Here is a 15,651-nt window from a genome sequence, read left to right on the forward strand (position 1 = left end):
CAATTATATACTACAGTGTAATATGCAACTGTAATATATTTCTGTCTACTTTTATCATTTCATATATACTGCTACTAATACTACTAATGAAAATTGTATATATTTTTTAATATTATTAGTAGCCTTATTTGCATTAGAAAACCATGAACATGTAAATGTGTCGTTAAAATATTAAATATTATTAATTTAAAATCTCAGGGTGTAGTTCAAGTAAATATAAGTAATATTAAATCTAAGGGCTTTGGCTGACCGAAAAAAGTTTAGGAACTCCTAGATGAAACATTTTAATCTCTAATTTTTGTAGTTAACATGCTAACGCATTCACATTCAATAAAATCAGAATTTATAAAAGGAGAATGGAACTTTTACATTTTATGATTTGACTATTTTCTACTCTTATTCAAATTTAATGAGCAGTGCAAAACAACACGCATCCTCCTACACAATACTTAAAAAAAATCTAGAAAATGTTTCTAAAGAGCCAAGTAATGCTTTAGTTATGAAAATAAAAACTTAGCCTAATATAACACAAACTTTCATAGTTATTTTTATGCGAAGTGATCATGGCAAATTAGTTATTTATGTACAGGACACCCTACAGTGATTTTAACCTTTACATTTTTTTACTGTATGTGCTAACATGTTAACTGTGACAGCCCTAATTGTAAGTATCTCCTCTATATTTTTCTGGAAGACAAAGATGAAATGAATGAAAACATTGAAAAATGAGGTCTAGAACAGACACAGCTCAGTGTTGCTCAGCCTCATTGTACGTCACTCTTTTCTTTGGTCGTATCCCAAATGACGCACTTGATGTTGACTTGTGGCCTTGTGCCCTTTCCTAACAAGTCTGAGAAGTCCATAAGACTGTAGAAAGTCCCATTGATCATTTCATGATTCTAAAGGGTACTCCTTTTTGGTCACAATGTGCCTTTGATGCCCTTTGCCAAGCTCTCCGTACAAAGTGCGGTCTTTGTGGCTTACCATCGCAAGAATTTAGGTGGAGGATGACTGCGAGGTGGCATTTGAGATAGGGCCTTTGTCTTTGATATTGATAAACTGTCTTGATGAGAGTCTGTATGACAGGATCCACAGCAGAAGCATCAGAGGTATGTGGTGGCCTCGCGGTTTTCACGTTCTTTGGCCTGGGCCACGGCCACATTGATGCATTGCAGCCACTCTTCCGCATGCTTCTCGTCTTGAGCTTTCAGCACGTAGGTTTTGCTGTCGGTGAAGATCTCGAAGGCTCTGGGCAGCCCGCGGTCACGCCTCTTCTTTGCAACCACCTTAACGCTTTGCACTTTGCTAAGTTCAATTGTGCTGTTGTCCATTTCGTCCTTCTGTGAGTAACAAGAGGGAAAAAAGTGCCATCAATCAAAGCTAATGCTTCACGCTCTAACATTCAGGAAGCTTTGCATGGACCACAGCCATGTGCATTGAGCCAGTAGTCTAACTCAGACCCTACACTTCATCTACAGCTTGGAAAAAATCCAAAACATTGTCTCATTGGCGGCCACCACAGAAGATCTACTCTGAATTTTAACTCACTTTACTCTCAGACTCCAATCAAACCTGTTTCTTTTCTTGTGGAAAACAAGCAGTGCACTTATTACAGAAACAATATACATTAAAGGATTAGTTCACTTCCAGAACAAAAATGTACATATAATGAACGCACCCACTTGTCATCCAACATGTTCATGTCTTTCTTTGTTTAGTTTAAAAAAAAAAAAATTCTGGATTTTTCTCCATATAGTGGACTTCTATGGTGCCCGCAAGTTTGAACTTCCAAAATGCAGTTTCAATGCAGCTTCAAAGAGCTCTAAACAATCCCAGCTGAGGAAGATGGGTCTTATCTAGCTAAACGATTGGCCTTTTTTATTTTAAACCACAAATGGTCGTCTTGTCTAAGGGGCCATTCACACAGAACGCATCTTTGAAGAACGCGAGGGTCTCGAGATGCATTTTTGAGACATGATGCAATAACCACAATAACAGAAATAATAGAAATAGGCAAACACTAGAGATATTCAGTGACAGAGATATTTCTCTCCAAGCTCTTTTTAAGAAACAAGTTGTGATAATCGCTTGAAGAAATGTTATATAATTCAGGGTATCCGGACACAGCCACTATGAGTGCCTCCTCCAAATCTAACAGTTGTCATGCCAACTTTCTACTGTAAAAAACAACACAAACAAAATAAAAACGTTCTACTGCAAACAGAAGCTTGCAATGCTTGCCCCGCCTCCGGGTTCTTTTGACTGGTCCACTGCTTTGGAACTGACATTGATGAATGGCATTGCGTCTTAAATATGCAGCGCTCATGTGCAGTTTCAATGCAGCTTCAAAGGGCTCTGAGCGGTCCCAGCCAAGGAATAAGGGTCTTATCTAGCTAAACGATCTGTCATAAAAAAATTAAACATGCGTACACTGTGCACTCTGGTTAGGGTATGTCAAAAACTCCCATCTCATTTTCTCCTCCAACTTCAAAAACTTCTTACATTGCTGCAGAAATAAAGACCCAGTGTTTAATGTAAAGTAAATGTGCAAACAAGGTCAAACACCCTTTACAAAAAAAGGTAAAACAGAGATGTAGAACAATTTTGGAGGTTGGAGGAGAAAATGAGATTGGAGTTTTTTAACATACCCTAACTGTCTTGAACCGGAATACACAGAGTACACATGTTTAATATAAAGAAAATGACAGATAGTTTAACTGGATAAGACCCTTATTCCTCAGCTGGGACTGTTTAGAGCCCTTTGAAGCTGCATTGAAACTGCATTTTTAATCTTCAATCTGTTGAGCACCATTGAAGTCCAGTATATGGAGAAAAAAATCCTCAAAAAAATTATTTGCGAATAAGGAAAGACTTGAATATCCTGGATGACATGGGGGTGAGTAAATTATAAGGATTTTTTGTTTGTTTGTTTTTGGACAAAAAATTAATTGCATGTTAATTAAAATGAAAACATTTTAAAAGTGCATTAAAGAGTGCTTTTCCAACCCACTGAGGTAGGACTGTACATCTGTTTATGTAATTTAATAATCAATAATCACATCAGCGTTTTTTATTTCATTAATATTACTTTACCTGCAAGAACAGTCTTTTAACGGTATTCTTTTAAGATTTGAACAACACTACAAGTCCATACTCAATAAAATTGAGTGCACATCTTTTTCACAAGGGTTAGGGTGCACTTACATAATACACAATCTTGTGGTGGCTTGCGGTGAGTCAACCACTAATCCCTGTTGGGAATGCATATGGGATTGGGTTTAGGTTATGGGGTTTTTGGTTGAAGGATCAAAGCATGCATTTCCTCTCTAGATGGTTCCAGTTCTCCTGCTCTATTGTTCTGCCTGTCTCTCAGCTTGTTTTTATGAGGTGCTGTGCAAAGTTTGCCAAAAATGAGGCTTATCGTTGTTTGTGCCCACTGATGAGAATGAGCACCATTAAAATGAAAGAAAAACGACAGAATTGCTAGCAAATTCAAGGCATAATAAAAACAAGATACCGTGACAAGAGGCAAAATTGCCCTCAAAATCAAACTGAAAGCGTTTGTGTCACGGCTGATAAAATAAAGACGCTGTCAAGGCTTTGCTAAATAAAAGAACACAGCAAAGCACCACTTTCCAGATTAAGATTTACAAAGAATCAAGATTTAATGTGTTTACAGCTCTGACAAATGAATTCATTTTTACTAAAAAGCTTTCGCTGGCTTTGCATCAGAATACTGTGAGACTGATTGATCTTAGATTTTGAGTCGCTGTTTGCATGTCATTGGTTATGAATTCTCTTTTGCACAACCCTAAATGGCTTCAAGTTAAATGGACTCTGCTTTGTTTAAACACTACAGAGAGATTTTGACAAGCCGTTTTACTTTTATTTAGTTCATACAAATCCCTACAGGGAAAGCTTAGGTGAATCTCAAGAATAAGTAATGGGTTTTTAATAAAGAAATGAGCATCTTCCAGAAAGCAGTGCTCTAGATTAATAAAATATTATTCTGTTTATGTTTCAGGAATTAATTAGGCATCATTTATACACACATTGCAACACAAGGATCTAATCTAATGCTACTTCAAGAAATGATATCTGGGAAAAAAAACACATAGACACAGTGTCCAGTGTTTTTTTTTTTTCTTACAATAAACAACCAATTTAGTCCCAGTCTGAAGCTTAAACATAAGGGAGACAAATACAGAAATTTCTTGAAGGAGGGCATTTGCCCCCCAATTAAAATGATAATAAATTAATAAATTGCTTGATGGCTTAATTTGATTGCAACTTGTCAAGCAAAAAGTAACATTTTCCTCTACATTCACTTAGTGTCATGACATTATAAACCCATATAACTTTTTTCTTCCATGGAACACAAAATTAGATTTATATTATTCACCCTTCTTTTTTCAATATATTGAAACCAGACCAATGATCAGGGGAAGCAATACAATAGCTTTGGAAAGCAATACAATAGCTTTTTGTGAGAAATAGACATAAATTTAAGTCATTGTTCACTATAAACTTGGCATTACTCTTAGCTGTCACTGTGTTTTTCAAACTTGCTCCTTCGCAATCAGTCACAAGACACAAAAGAAGCACTGGCATTTGTCATACTTTGAGTGACATGTCTAAAAGCGGCATGAAAAGCAAAACAATATTAAGCCCCAAATGAGGGTGAGTAAATGATTACAAAATCTTTTTTGTTTTTCCTTTTTTAGAGTCTTGATGGTAAGGATAAGGAATGCAGAAATAATACATGTAAATGAGACACTTACTGATTTTCCTCTTCGGAACAAAAGCTGGTTGCCGGCAAGGGTGAAATAACGTGTTTTCCACCTTTTGATGAACTTCCAGCGCACTTGTTTCTCCTTCAGCTTCCCCTCAATGAGTGGCTGGCCATCCTGGTTAACAACTGGGCAGAAAGAGTCGAAATAAAATGGTCAGACAATGTTAAAGCAGAGGAAAGAATCAGAGTTGTAAACTACTGTAATTGTGCTTTGAAAAATGCTATGGGAAGGCCTTCAGCGTGACTGCGCTCTGAATCACGTGTGAAATCAGTCCAATGCAGGAGCAAGACGCCACGGGCGGGCAACGTAGTGACCAGAAAGCATAAAAGCATGCGCGGAGAGAACAGCATTAGCTTTCTGCCATTCAGCAAGTGTTCTGTGTTGTGTGTGGCACTTTTTGTGCCAGTTTGCTTCCTTTTATTCGAGAGTGATGTCTAAGTCCAGTGAGAAAGTTAAGGGCAACTATAAGCAGCAACACTTTAGGTTATGTGTTCCTCCCTGACCGCACTTTATTGCGGGTGGGGATGTACACAGCGTATGTGTTGTATACTTGGGGGCTGACGCTGCATAAATTTCGCCCTCTTTTGGTGCGTTCACACCGCACACTTTGTCTGCGTCAGGCAACGCACCTAACGCATCTAGTTTGACGCATGTACGTTGAAGCTGGCAACGCTTGCTTTTTGGTGCGTTCACACCGCACACGTCAGGCAACGCTCCCAACGCATCTAGTTTTCTGCACACTTCCCCTGAATAAACCATGGCAAACTATTGGGACTGGACATTTTGGAAACCTCTCATGAACATGTTTCGCTAGCTAACGAAATGGGAAATAATTACGTTGAGAAAAGATTTGACAACCCGATCTCTTCAGCGATCTTCATCCAAGCAAGTTCCTTTACATTCCTGTCTTTATACAACAATGAGGACAGATCATACAATTCTCTGCGATTGCAGACGGCTAGAATAAGTTTGTAGCCGTCTTCAATCGCAGAGAATTGTATGTTTTTGTTTTTTCTGCTCCCGCTTCATTCAAAATACGTGTGGTGACGTCGCTACAGTGAGACGCTCTGATTGGTTGACGCACTGCGTCAAGTGCGTTAAGTCCGTCAAAAGTTCAACTAGCTGAACTTCTGCGTTGCTTGCGTTGGCTGCGTTGACGCTTGAAACGCAGGTAACGCTTGAAAAGTTGACGGATCCAACGGACACAACGCAACGCAGAGCCTCTGACGGACCTCTGACGGACTCAACCATTGACTTTACATGTAATCTTGCCGTAACTGACGCATGGCGGTTTGGGCGGTGTGAACGCAGCATTTGAGGAAGGAGCCTTTACCAGTGTTCCTCGTGGGTCTGGTCCCGTTTCCACCAAGGCGGAGAGGGGGCTGCACTCGTGGGGTTCGAAACTGGATCTGGTGGAGGCAATTGAGATGGGCGAGTCCCTATCTTCTTCCTCACCCGCCAGATTCACTGCTTTATGGGATTGAAAGCCCACTCAGCGGTTTCTTCCCCCTGGGGAGAGGGCTCGGAGCTCAAAGAGATGATCTTGCATCGGCAGGTCTATGGCAGCGCTGGTGACTGCGGAGAGACACCTGTGGTCGACCCTGTGCGATATTAAGGAGAAGGACAGGGTCTTCCTCATGGACGCCCAGGTTGCTCCTTCTGGCCTGTTCGGTGACACCATTAACACCGTTGTTGACAGACACCAGGAGGCTCGTAAACAAGCGGCAGTGTTTCAGCGGTTCCTCCCTCACCACTCTCCAGCTTGTGGGGTTGCTGGGCAGGAGCTGCCCCAGCCGTGTACCAGCTCCTCGTACCAGGAGGTACAAAAACAGAGCATCGCCTCTTGCACTCCCCCCCAAGGCAAGGTCTAAGCCGGGATCTGCAAAGCCGAAGACGGACCTGAGGGTTTGTAGCCCAAGACTTTTGAGGGCAGGCTCTTCTGGGGGAGAACGGAACACACACCATCATATGGTGCGCATCTCTCCTCAGTGCCCTCAGGAGATCTGCCTGCCAAACCTGCCACCCATGATGCTTAAGAACACAGCGGTCTTCAGCGAGCGCTTCTCTCAGCCACCACCCGGGAACATAGCGGTACTGGGGTCTCGCCACCTCTACGGAGGTCTCTAGAACAGCTAGTTCGGCCACCCCTGCTGGTTCGCCACTTCAGGGCACTGAGCTAGCTGCTCTGGCTACACCAGAAGTCAGTCTCGAGAGGCTGATTCCATTAGTAGATAATTTGGCAGCGTGGAAGCTTCTGCCAAATGTGTCTCAGTGGGTCCTGCACACTGTATAGAGCGGCTACCACATTCAGTTCAGTTTGCCTCCGCCTCATTTCAGCGGGCTCTTTCCCACCCTGGCGGGTGCCGAGCAGGCTCTGGTAATGGAGCAAGAAGTAAGCACTCTCTTGAGGAAGGAGGGCATCGAAGTGGTCCCTCCTCATGATAGGGAGATCCGGGTTTTACAGCCAGTACTTCATAGTTCCAAAGAAGGATTTAGGGTTGCGTCCCATCTTAGATCTGCGGCAACTGAACCACTCAGTCATGCAACTGAAGTTCAGGATGCTTACCATCAAGCAAGTCGTACCTCAGATCCGGTCCGAGGACTGCTTTGTCATGATAGATCTAAAGGATGTATACTTCCACGTCTTTCCTCATCACATGAAGTTTCTGAGGTTTGCTTTCAGGGCCGAAGCATACCAATATCAGGTTCTTCCATTTGGCCTAGCACTCTCCACTCGCACCTTCACAAAGTGTGTAGATGCTGCTCTGGCTCCTCTGCGACTCCAGGGTACGCTCTCGTGCCCCCCCCCCCCCCCCAAGAGAGTTGGGGACTTGCAGGCCCTCTTAGTTGCCCCTTTCTTATCTTGCGCCTGGCATGGCCAAGGCCTTCTTTTACCCTCAAGTGGGGTATGTCCCCAAAGTCCCCTCCTCCACAACATGGCCCGTCGTACTCCAGGCCTTTTGTCCTCCTCCCTTCCAGGAGCCTGACCAACAGAAGCTTAATTGTATGTGTCCAGTGAAGGGGGGACCAACTGCTTGTGTGCCCCTGTTCTCTCACCTTAGTTGTGCCCTTCCACACTAGGCAGGGATTTCTACCTAGTGCTCTGTCAAAGAAAGTCACAGACAAGTTTGCAATAATTTGAGGGTGAGTAAATGATGAATAAAATTTTGGGTGGACAAGCCCTATAATATTAGCCCCTTTCACATAGTAATGCCAGCAAATTACCGTAAAATTCCAGAACCACTTTTCCGGTAAATACACAAAATCTGCTGTTCAGCAATGGTGTTCTGGCTTTTTACTGTCAAGAGACCATTCACACATCAGCACCAAAATACCATAAACTCTGTGATGTTAGTCATTGAAAAATGATACACAATAGTATAAAACTACAGTCCTGTAGAACTAATGAATAGAAAAGAAGGCAAAGTGCAACACAATGTTCAAAGACGTCTGAATAATATGCCTTTACATAACTATTAAGAAGCAGCAGAGCATACTGTAAAAGACCCAGAAAAATCACGTCATCTCTGTCAGATCTTTATGATTGGCCCAAAGCAGACATCTTACATCAACACGTCCAGACTCTATTTGTGGTCATTCCAGTAATCTTATTTTTGTCCACACAAACTGTGGCACGGTACTGCTAATTTACTGGTAATGTTACAACTTCTCATACCGGAAAATTGCTAGGACTGATTTTACTGGTATTTTTGAAAAGGTCCTGTTTACTTATGATTTGTTAAGGGTAATTTACAAGTAAAGATAACATGTGTGATGGGGACTGTATTCTGCCCAAAAGAAACAGAAAGAGTCACTTAGCATTACACAACACAATACTCTTCACCCGCACAGCCATCCTCTTCTGGACCTACTCCATGCTATTTACACACACTGAGAATTATGGGTAAAGTTTTCTCATTAGACGAACAAAGGAGCCTTGCTCTGTGTTTACCACTACGTTGAAATATCTGGTGTGGTTTCAGACTCGGTGAATATTGTGTCTCCTGCCTGTGTTTGCTGGGTCTGTCTGAACTACACAAAGCGTTTCACAGATCTCTCTCATGGGTCTATTTCAGTTAAACAGGAAGCTGTGTTATGGCCCTTCCAGGATGGTACAAAGCAGCCTATTGTCTGAGTTTTCCTTTTTTTCAGCAAGGAAAACAGATGAGAATCTGCAGTGCTTTGAAGGCCCGCTTAAGATTAAGATCTCTGATAATCACCTAACTATGATCCCACTGGAGCGCTGATTAACACTGGGGTAAAAATTACCGCTTTTGAACTGCCTACGTTTACTGGAAAACCAAAAAGTGCCACATCATTTGTGGGTTTTGTTGTTGTTGTTAAACTAGGTTAGTATAATCATTTAATTTTGGGATATAGGATACAAAGTAGAAGCTGAAACCATGAAAAAATACATAATTTTGTTTTTGTTCTTTAACAAATTGTCAGTAAAAAAAAGAAAATATTGATCTACACTTAAAATTAGCTAAAAAAACAACAACAATTCAACAGATTATGTCAAAACAATCATTTAATAGCTGTTGAATGAATGTCAAGACCACTAAAATGGGACAGTTTTTCTAACACATGTAGTAGTTTTCACAACTTATGTGATTAGTACCATTAATGCTGTAAAACATAAAATCATGTGACACCAAAAAAGTGATAAAACACCTGAAATTGTTTCACTTTGGTATTTCTGGTCAACCACAGGACAAAAAAAAAAGGCAGAACAAATGAGAAGTTTTAGAGAAGATAATGACTGTCCTGGTTGTTTCAAGCCAAAACTTTCTGCAGATGTCTGCTAGTAATGATTGATAGTTGAATTATTGTGTGTTTATCCCATGAGCAACATAATAATTCTCTATTATGTATTCCAAATTAATTCTTTTTCATTTAACTTTGATTTTTTACTCTCTTTGCCTTTCTCTGGCATGCATGCATCAAAGCACTTGGTTGTGTTTGTGAGAACTTGAGCAAAACAAATATAAAATGTATGTTTCGTAAATCCCAGAACATTAAAAGCATATGTGCTTCTAAATAAAAGCCTATGAATTGATTTCTGTTCTCTGTTTTTTTTATTGTGTATATGATATTGTACTGTCTGTTTGTGGTCATTGAAGCAAAATATACACAATGATAAGAGCAGAGGCCAAAAACTGATACTCAGCCAGTCCGAAGAATTTCGCATCACAAGCGAAATACAAACCTGCAGTAAACAGTATATCATAATAATCTGGATTTTGGCAGTACCACTTCACACATAGCACAGAAAGCAACAACAGCCGATGGGAAAGTAGTATGCGTAAGAAGTCTGGAGCGCCAAGTTACCAATACATCAATATATCTTTTGAGGTAAGTATTGTTTATTCCAGTTCTCCTATAACTGTAAATTCATGCATTGGGTATTGATAGTCACTGTGGGGTTTATTTTTGTGCTGGTTGGTTATGTTATATATTTTTCTCTGAGCTTTGGCTGGCGTTCTGCTTTACTGTTGATTTAGAGTAGCTAAAGAAAGAAGCTCTAATAGTCAGACAGGATTCCAGCAACCCCTGCTGAGAATGTGGATCCACTTCTATAGAACTTACTGGACAGGGTTTCACATATTTTAGCAAAGTTGGAGTACATCCAACTCCATGCTGAAAACAACACATACAGTAGGATGAAGGTTCAGGAGTTTATTCAGGGCTTTAAAAGGTGAAACATCACTATATGTATAAAATTTCAAAAAATAAAATATGAATTAGCTTTTATACTCTTAAACATAAAGGTACTTTAAAAGGTTCTTCACAGCGATGCCAAAGAAGAACCATTTTTGGTTCCACAAAGAACCATTGTGTCAAAGGTTCTTTAAAGAACCATCTCTTTCTTACCTTTTTATAATCTGAGGAACCTTCTTTCGCCACAAAGAACCTTTTGTGAAATAGAAAGGTTCTTCAGATGTTAAAGGTTCTTCATGGAACCGTTTAGACAAAAAAGGTTCTTCTATGGCATCGTGAAGCACCTTTATTTTTAAGAGTATACAATTAGAAATAAAAGTCTGGTTTTAATAAGTATTTCTACGTTTTATTGTGAAATTAGGTCCATTTAGGTCCCACTGGTGTCTTTAACTACTATATAGTTATGCAATAAATAAAAAAATAATTAATAATAATAATACATTTAAAAAAGATAAATAAAAGACTAAATAAGGTATAATTTGTTAAGATTAGTTATTGTATTAACTAACATGAACAAACAATAAACAATGCATTTATTACACTATTTTTTTTATCTTTGTTAATGTAAGTTAATAAAAATACATGTGTTCATTGTCTGTTCATGTTAGTTCACAGTGCATTAACTAATGTTAACAAACATTTTGTGATTTTAATAATGCATTAGCAAATGCTAAAATTAACATTAACTAAGATAACTAAATAAATGCTGTAGTTAACTAATGTCAACCGACCCGTAAAGTGTTACCAATGACTTTAGTGAAACAAAATACTAAAATGTACCTGTATTTGAAATACTTTTATTTTGTGCTAAGTATACTGTTGATGCATTTACATATTTATGTGCTTAATAAAAATACCCTGCAATTGTACTTTTGGTATACTAAACTGGTACACTTAAAACACTTTAGAAACAGTTAATTTAGTGCTTAATACACTTTAAATGTAATGAAGAAGTGCTGAGGTCCAACTAAAGATGTACTGAAGTATATTTGATTGTGCTAAAGTGTAACTATTGCAAGTATACTTCATTTATCTTGCATTTAAAAACTGATATTATACAATCCTTATTAATAGTGATATTAAATCACATTTAGGCATAAAAGGCATATTAAGAACTTCATTAAAAGGTGAAAGTTTTTGGAAAGTTATGAACACAAAGTTTTGCCATTTAAGTATGGATACATTATTAATAGTTTTATTTCATTATTATTATATAATAATATCTTTCCAAACAATAGTTTAAGGGGAGACACTGCAGGCAAAAACACAGTTTTTTTTACACTGCTATTGAGAATTTTTAACCAAGGTAAATTATAGACTTTTCATTAAGACCCTAAAGAATCATATGAACTTGTGAAAAATGGGCATCCGATGACCCCCTTTAATAATCATTTGTTCTAAAGGCAATGCTCAAGTATATTTTTTACCTAAAATTTAAATTAGACAGGACAGTGAGAGAAAATCAGTCAACAGATGTAGCAAGGTAGGCAGCATCATATTGGTAATTTTAAAGCCGTTTCACAGCGTTCTGTACTCCTTGTTTGAATTTCTCTTTGTCTTAGCCAAACTCTGGAGCACTCTCAAAGTACATAATGTGCTTCATGAGCTGACGACACAGCAGACTTCTGTCAGACTGTAACACTGCCAAGGTATGTGCTGCCTATCCAAGTTTTGCTTACCCTTCCCCAAATCCTTATTTCTGTAAACATTCACCTCGCTCTATTAAAACCCAACTCTCTGCAAGTGGAAGCTGTCCCACATTCCAAATAAGGAGAAAAGAGGGTAGAATGTGTGCCACAACCCTCGTTTAATAAGCGGCACTTGCTATTGAGGTTTCAATGAGTCTTTTATTCCCACCTTGGCTGCTGGATAGTGGTGTGTAAAAACATTTCCTGTCTCATTAAAGTGTCTCTTCGTGGCCTAAACATTTGCTTTTTCTAAAGTGAAGTGACGCCATCAATATTTCATGTACCGCAGCAATCCAATACTCCACCAAACAGCAGTGAACAATTTTAACATTCAGCTCCGGGGGTGTTAAATATTCAAAGTAGAAAAACATGAAGAGTAACAAGAGTACAGACCCAAAGCCTACAAATATGTCTATTGAGCATCTATTGAGCATAAAATAACATAAAATATTAGAAATACTGGTAATAGCAATTTTCTAGGATGGGAAGTTGTAACCAGTAGCATTAATCTGACAACTTTATAATAATCTTGCAAGATTAATGTGCAAAATCAGATTGATTAAACTATAAACCAGAGCCAGACTGATCTAAACGGATTAAAAAATGAACAGCTTTCTGCTGTTTATGTAAAGTCTAAAGATCTGACATTGCAGTCTCAAAATCGATTATTTAAGGTATTACTTCACCTCTGTGTGATGTCATGAACAATCTGTATATTGTTAAACCAGTATGGTTCAAACAATAGAGGGACAACCATGTTACTGTGGTTTTGGAAAACAGTCATGACTAGCTAGTTCAGGGATGGCCAACTTTGGCAGTTTTTTCTTCTTTATACCAAGGGGCCAGATTACTAATCCACGTCCACACACCTCTTACACTGTCTTAATCAATTTGCTTTTTACTGAAGGAAATTGAAGTATAATTAATGTAATTTGTTTTTAAAGATTTTATTAAAGGGGTCATCGGATTCCCATTTTCCACAAGTTCATATGATTCTTTAGGGTCTTAATGAAAAGTCTATAATATACTTTGGTTAAAAATTCTCAATAGTAGTGTAAAAAAACAGCCTTTTACCTTGTCAAAATCAGATCTGCAAAAACTCAGCTCGTTTTAAGACATGGCCCCTTTAAATGCCACGAGCTCTGCTCGCCTCGCCCCGCCCCTCTCTGGGATTACGAGACATATAATGTTTACTTTAGCCACATTTAGCATTTTAGCTTGCCAACAAGCACATTATTAAGAAAGGCCATTTACAAAGAAGCACAAAAAATCTTTATATTCACTTCTGCTGTGGGTGAAGCTGCATCAGGAATGATTCGCAGGAACACAGAGACATATGCAGACCGGGATCGCACTTTCCTTTTAAAAGTGAAAGTAATGTTTTCCTCTGCATCTTCAGTAAATGACGACCGCTGTGTTCATTATTACATCCAACAACAGAACACCTCAATCGCTCAATTAGAGTCTTCCTCTGCACCTGAGTCACACAATGGCGATCGGAGTCGGACTGTTTCAGCTCGATGAGGGCGGGGCTAAGGTAAGACACTCATGTCAATTAACTGTATTTCACAACGACAAGAAGCTGAGAATGAACTGATTTTAAAAAGGGTATATTACTTTTAAAGATAAAAAATCACTGAATAGATTTTTATCATTGTAGGGTGGTTGTGTACACAAACTACCAACATACATTAATGTGCAAATAACATGTAAAAGTTAGTTTTGCATCGGATGACCCCTTTAAATAAACTTGTGCATTTATATTAGTTCAGAATGGAACTTTGTTGTCAGTTGACAGCAATATTACCCCAACAAGCCAATATAAACATCTCAATTGCATTGTCTGTAAATTTGCAACAAACAAATGCACAGAGGTCTTATTCTTTATTAGTGGCCTATAGAACGTATTCAAAACAAACGAAGAGGACAGTTAAAGAGGGCTTATTTCAAATGGTAGCCTACCATAATATAGGAATCTGCAGGATTAAAATCAGTTTCGTGTTATTATATTTTTAACAAAATTTAAATTCGTATCAAAGGGGTGTTTAAACCCGGGACAAAATGCCCCCCATCCCCCTGCACTTTATTTATCAAACTAGTTAGAATTCATTTGATGGAAAAACAAAGGATTTGACGTTCAGAACAGAACAACTACAGTAATTGCCCATTGCCCCCTGGGGGAGTTTAACCCCACTGATAATGTTTGAGAAAAACTCTGAAAACATAATTATATTTTTATTAAATAAAACATACTCCTTATCTACAGGCTCTACTTTTCTCATATCATATATGACTGTGATGTTCTACAAAACAACAAGCTTTAAAAAATTTTCTTACTGCTGAAAATTAGATAATATACTGTGAAATCCATTTTCTCTCCGGTACATCACCAGTGTAAGCTTCAGGGTGAAAAATTCTACGTCACTCTTGTCGACATAGTCAGTACACTGTAAAAAGCTTTCACCAGATTCAACTTAAAAACCTAAGTTCAGCAGCTGCCTTAAGTTTTTAAGTTAAATCAGCTTAAAACTACAAGTCATTTTAACTTATTACAATAAAAAAATGAGTTGACGTAACTTGTGAGTTTAAATGGCTTAAGTTGATTTAACTTCAAATCTTTAGGCAGCTGCTAAACTTAAGTTTTTAAGTTGAAACTGGTGAAACGTTTTACAGTGTAGTTACAATACAAATGTATCTTGGTTTCATCTTGTGGTTATTTTGGGAAAAACACTAGGGGGAGGGTTTCTCCCACCCTATCGATAATTAAGTTAAACAATTATTATCAATCAATTATTATATTAATAACATAAAAATATATCTTAGTGTCTTAATGGTTTAGATTTTTATAATGAATTAGCTTGTCAATCCATATTTAAAAATATGTGCAAAAACAGCAGACGGGCTTATTGAAAATGCAAATTCGTTCTCTGACAGCAAGTTTTCCCTGCTGAAAATAAAAAGCTAAAACCAGCCTAGGCTAGTTGGCTGGTTTTAGCTGGTCAGGCTGGGAGACCAGCTAAAACCAGCTACTTCCAGCTTAAACCAGCTGGACCAGCCAACCAGCTGTTTTTTTTTTTTTTCAGCAGGGTCGCTTTCGGGATGTAGGAAATATAGCGGTTTTCAAACAATCCATGTATGGGTATCCCCTTGAACTTCTGTTTACTATCTTGAACGGAAAATTCTGTTTTCATAGTCAGTTTTTCTATTTATTATTTGCTAATGTTAGTGAATTTTTACGCTGTAATTAATACAGTGAGCGGCTGAAAACTAGTGAACTCTGCTGGTTGGAGATAGTATTTACATCATAAACTGAAAGCAATCTTTAAGTGGCTTACTTTTCAAATGTTTCAAAATTAATCATCCGATTCTAATGATCCAGCGGGCCATACTAAGAGACACGGCGGGCCTTACAGCAGCTAACTACGTCGCTGTACATCACTTTCCTGTTT

At 38.5% G+C, this 15,651-nt stretch overlaps 1 protein-coding gene across 2 annotated transcripts in view; it reads right to left on the bottom strand.

Annotated features, from left to right (window-relative positions):
* Window positions 1-458: 458 nt before the first annotated feature.
* Window positions 459-15,651, bottom strand: part of veph1 (ventricular zone expressed PH domain-containing 1) — a 127,665-nt gene continuing 112,472 nt past the window's right edge. For both annotated transcript variants that reach the window (XM_073851001.1, XM_073851002.1), the window contains 2 exons: window positions 4,782-4,918; window positions 459-1,340 (listed from right to left, as the gene is read on the bottom strand). In XM_073851001.1, the coding sequence (XP_073707102.1) occupies window positions 1,104-1,340; window positions 4,782-4,918 (374 nt within the window). In that variant the 3' untranslated portion in view covers window positions 459-1,103. The remainder of the gene's footprint in view (window positions 1,341-4,781; window positions 4,919-15,651) is intronic.

Source organism: Garra rufa, chromosome 11, assembly GCF_049309525.1.
Source record: "Garra rufa chromosome 11, GarRuf1.0, whole genome shotgun sequence".
Taxonomy (NCBI): domain Eukaryota; kingdom Metazoa; phylum Chordata; class Actinopteri; order Cypriniformes; family Cyprinidae; genus Garra; species Garra rufa.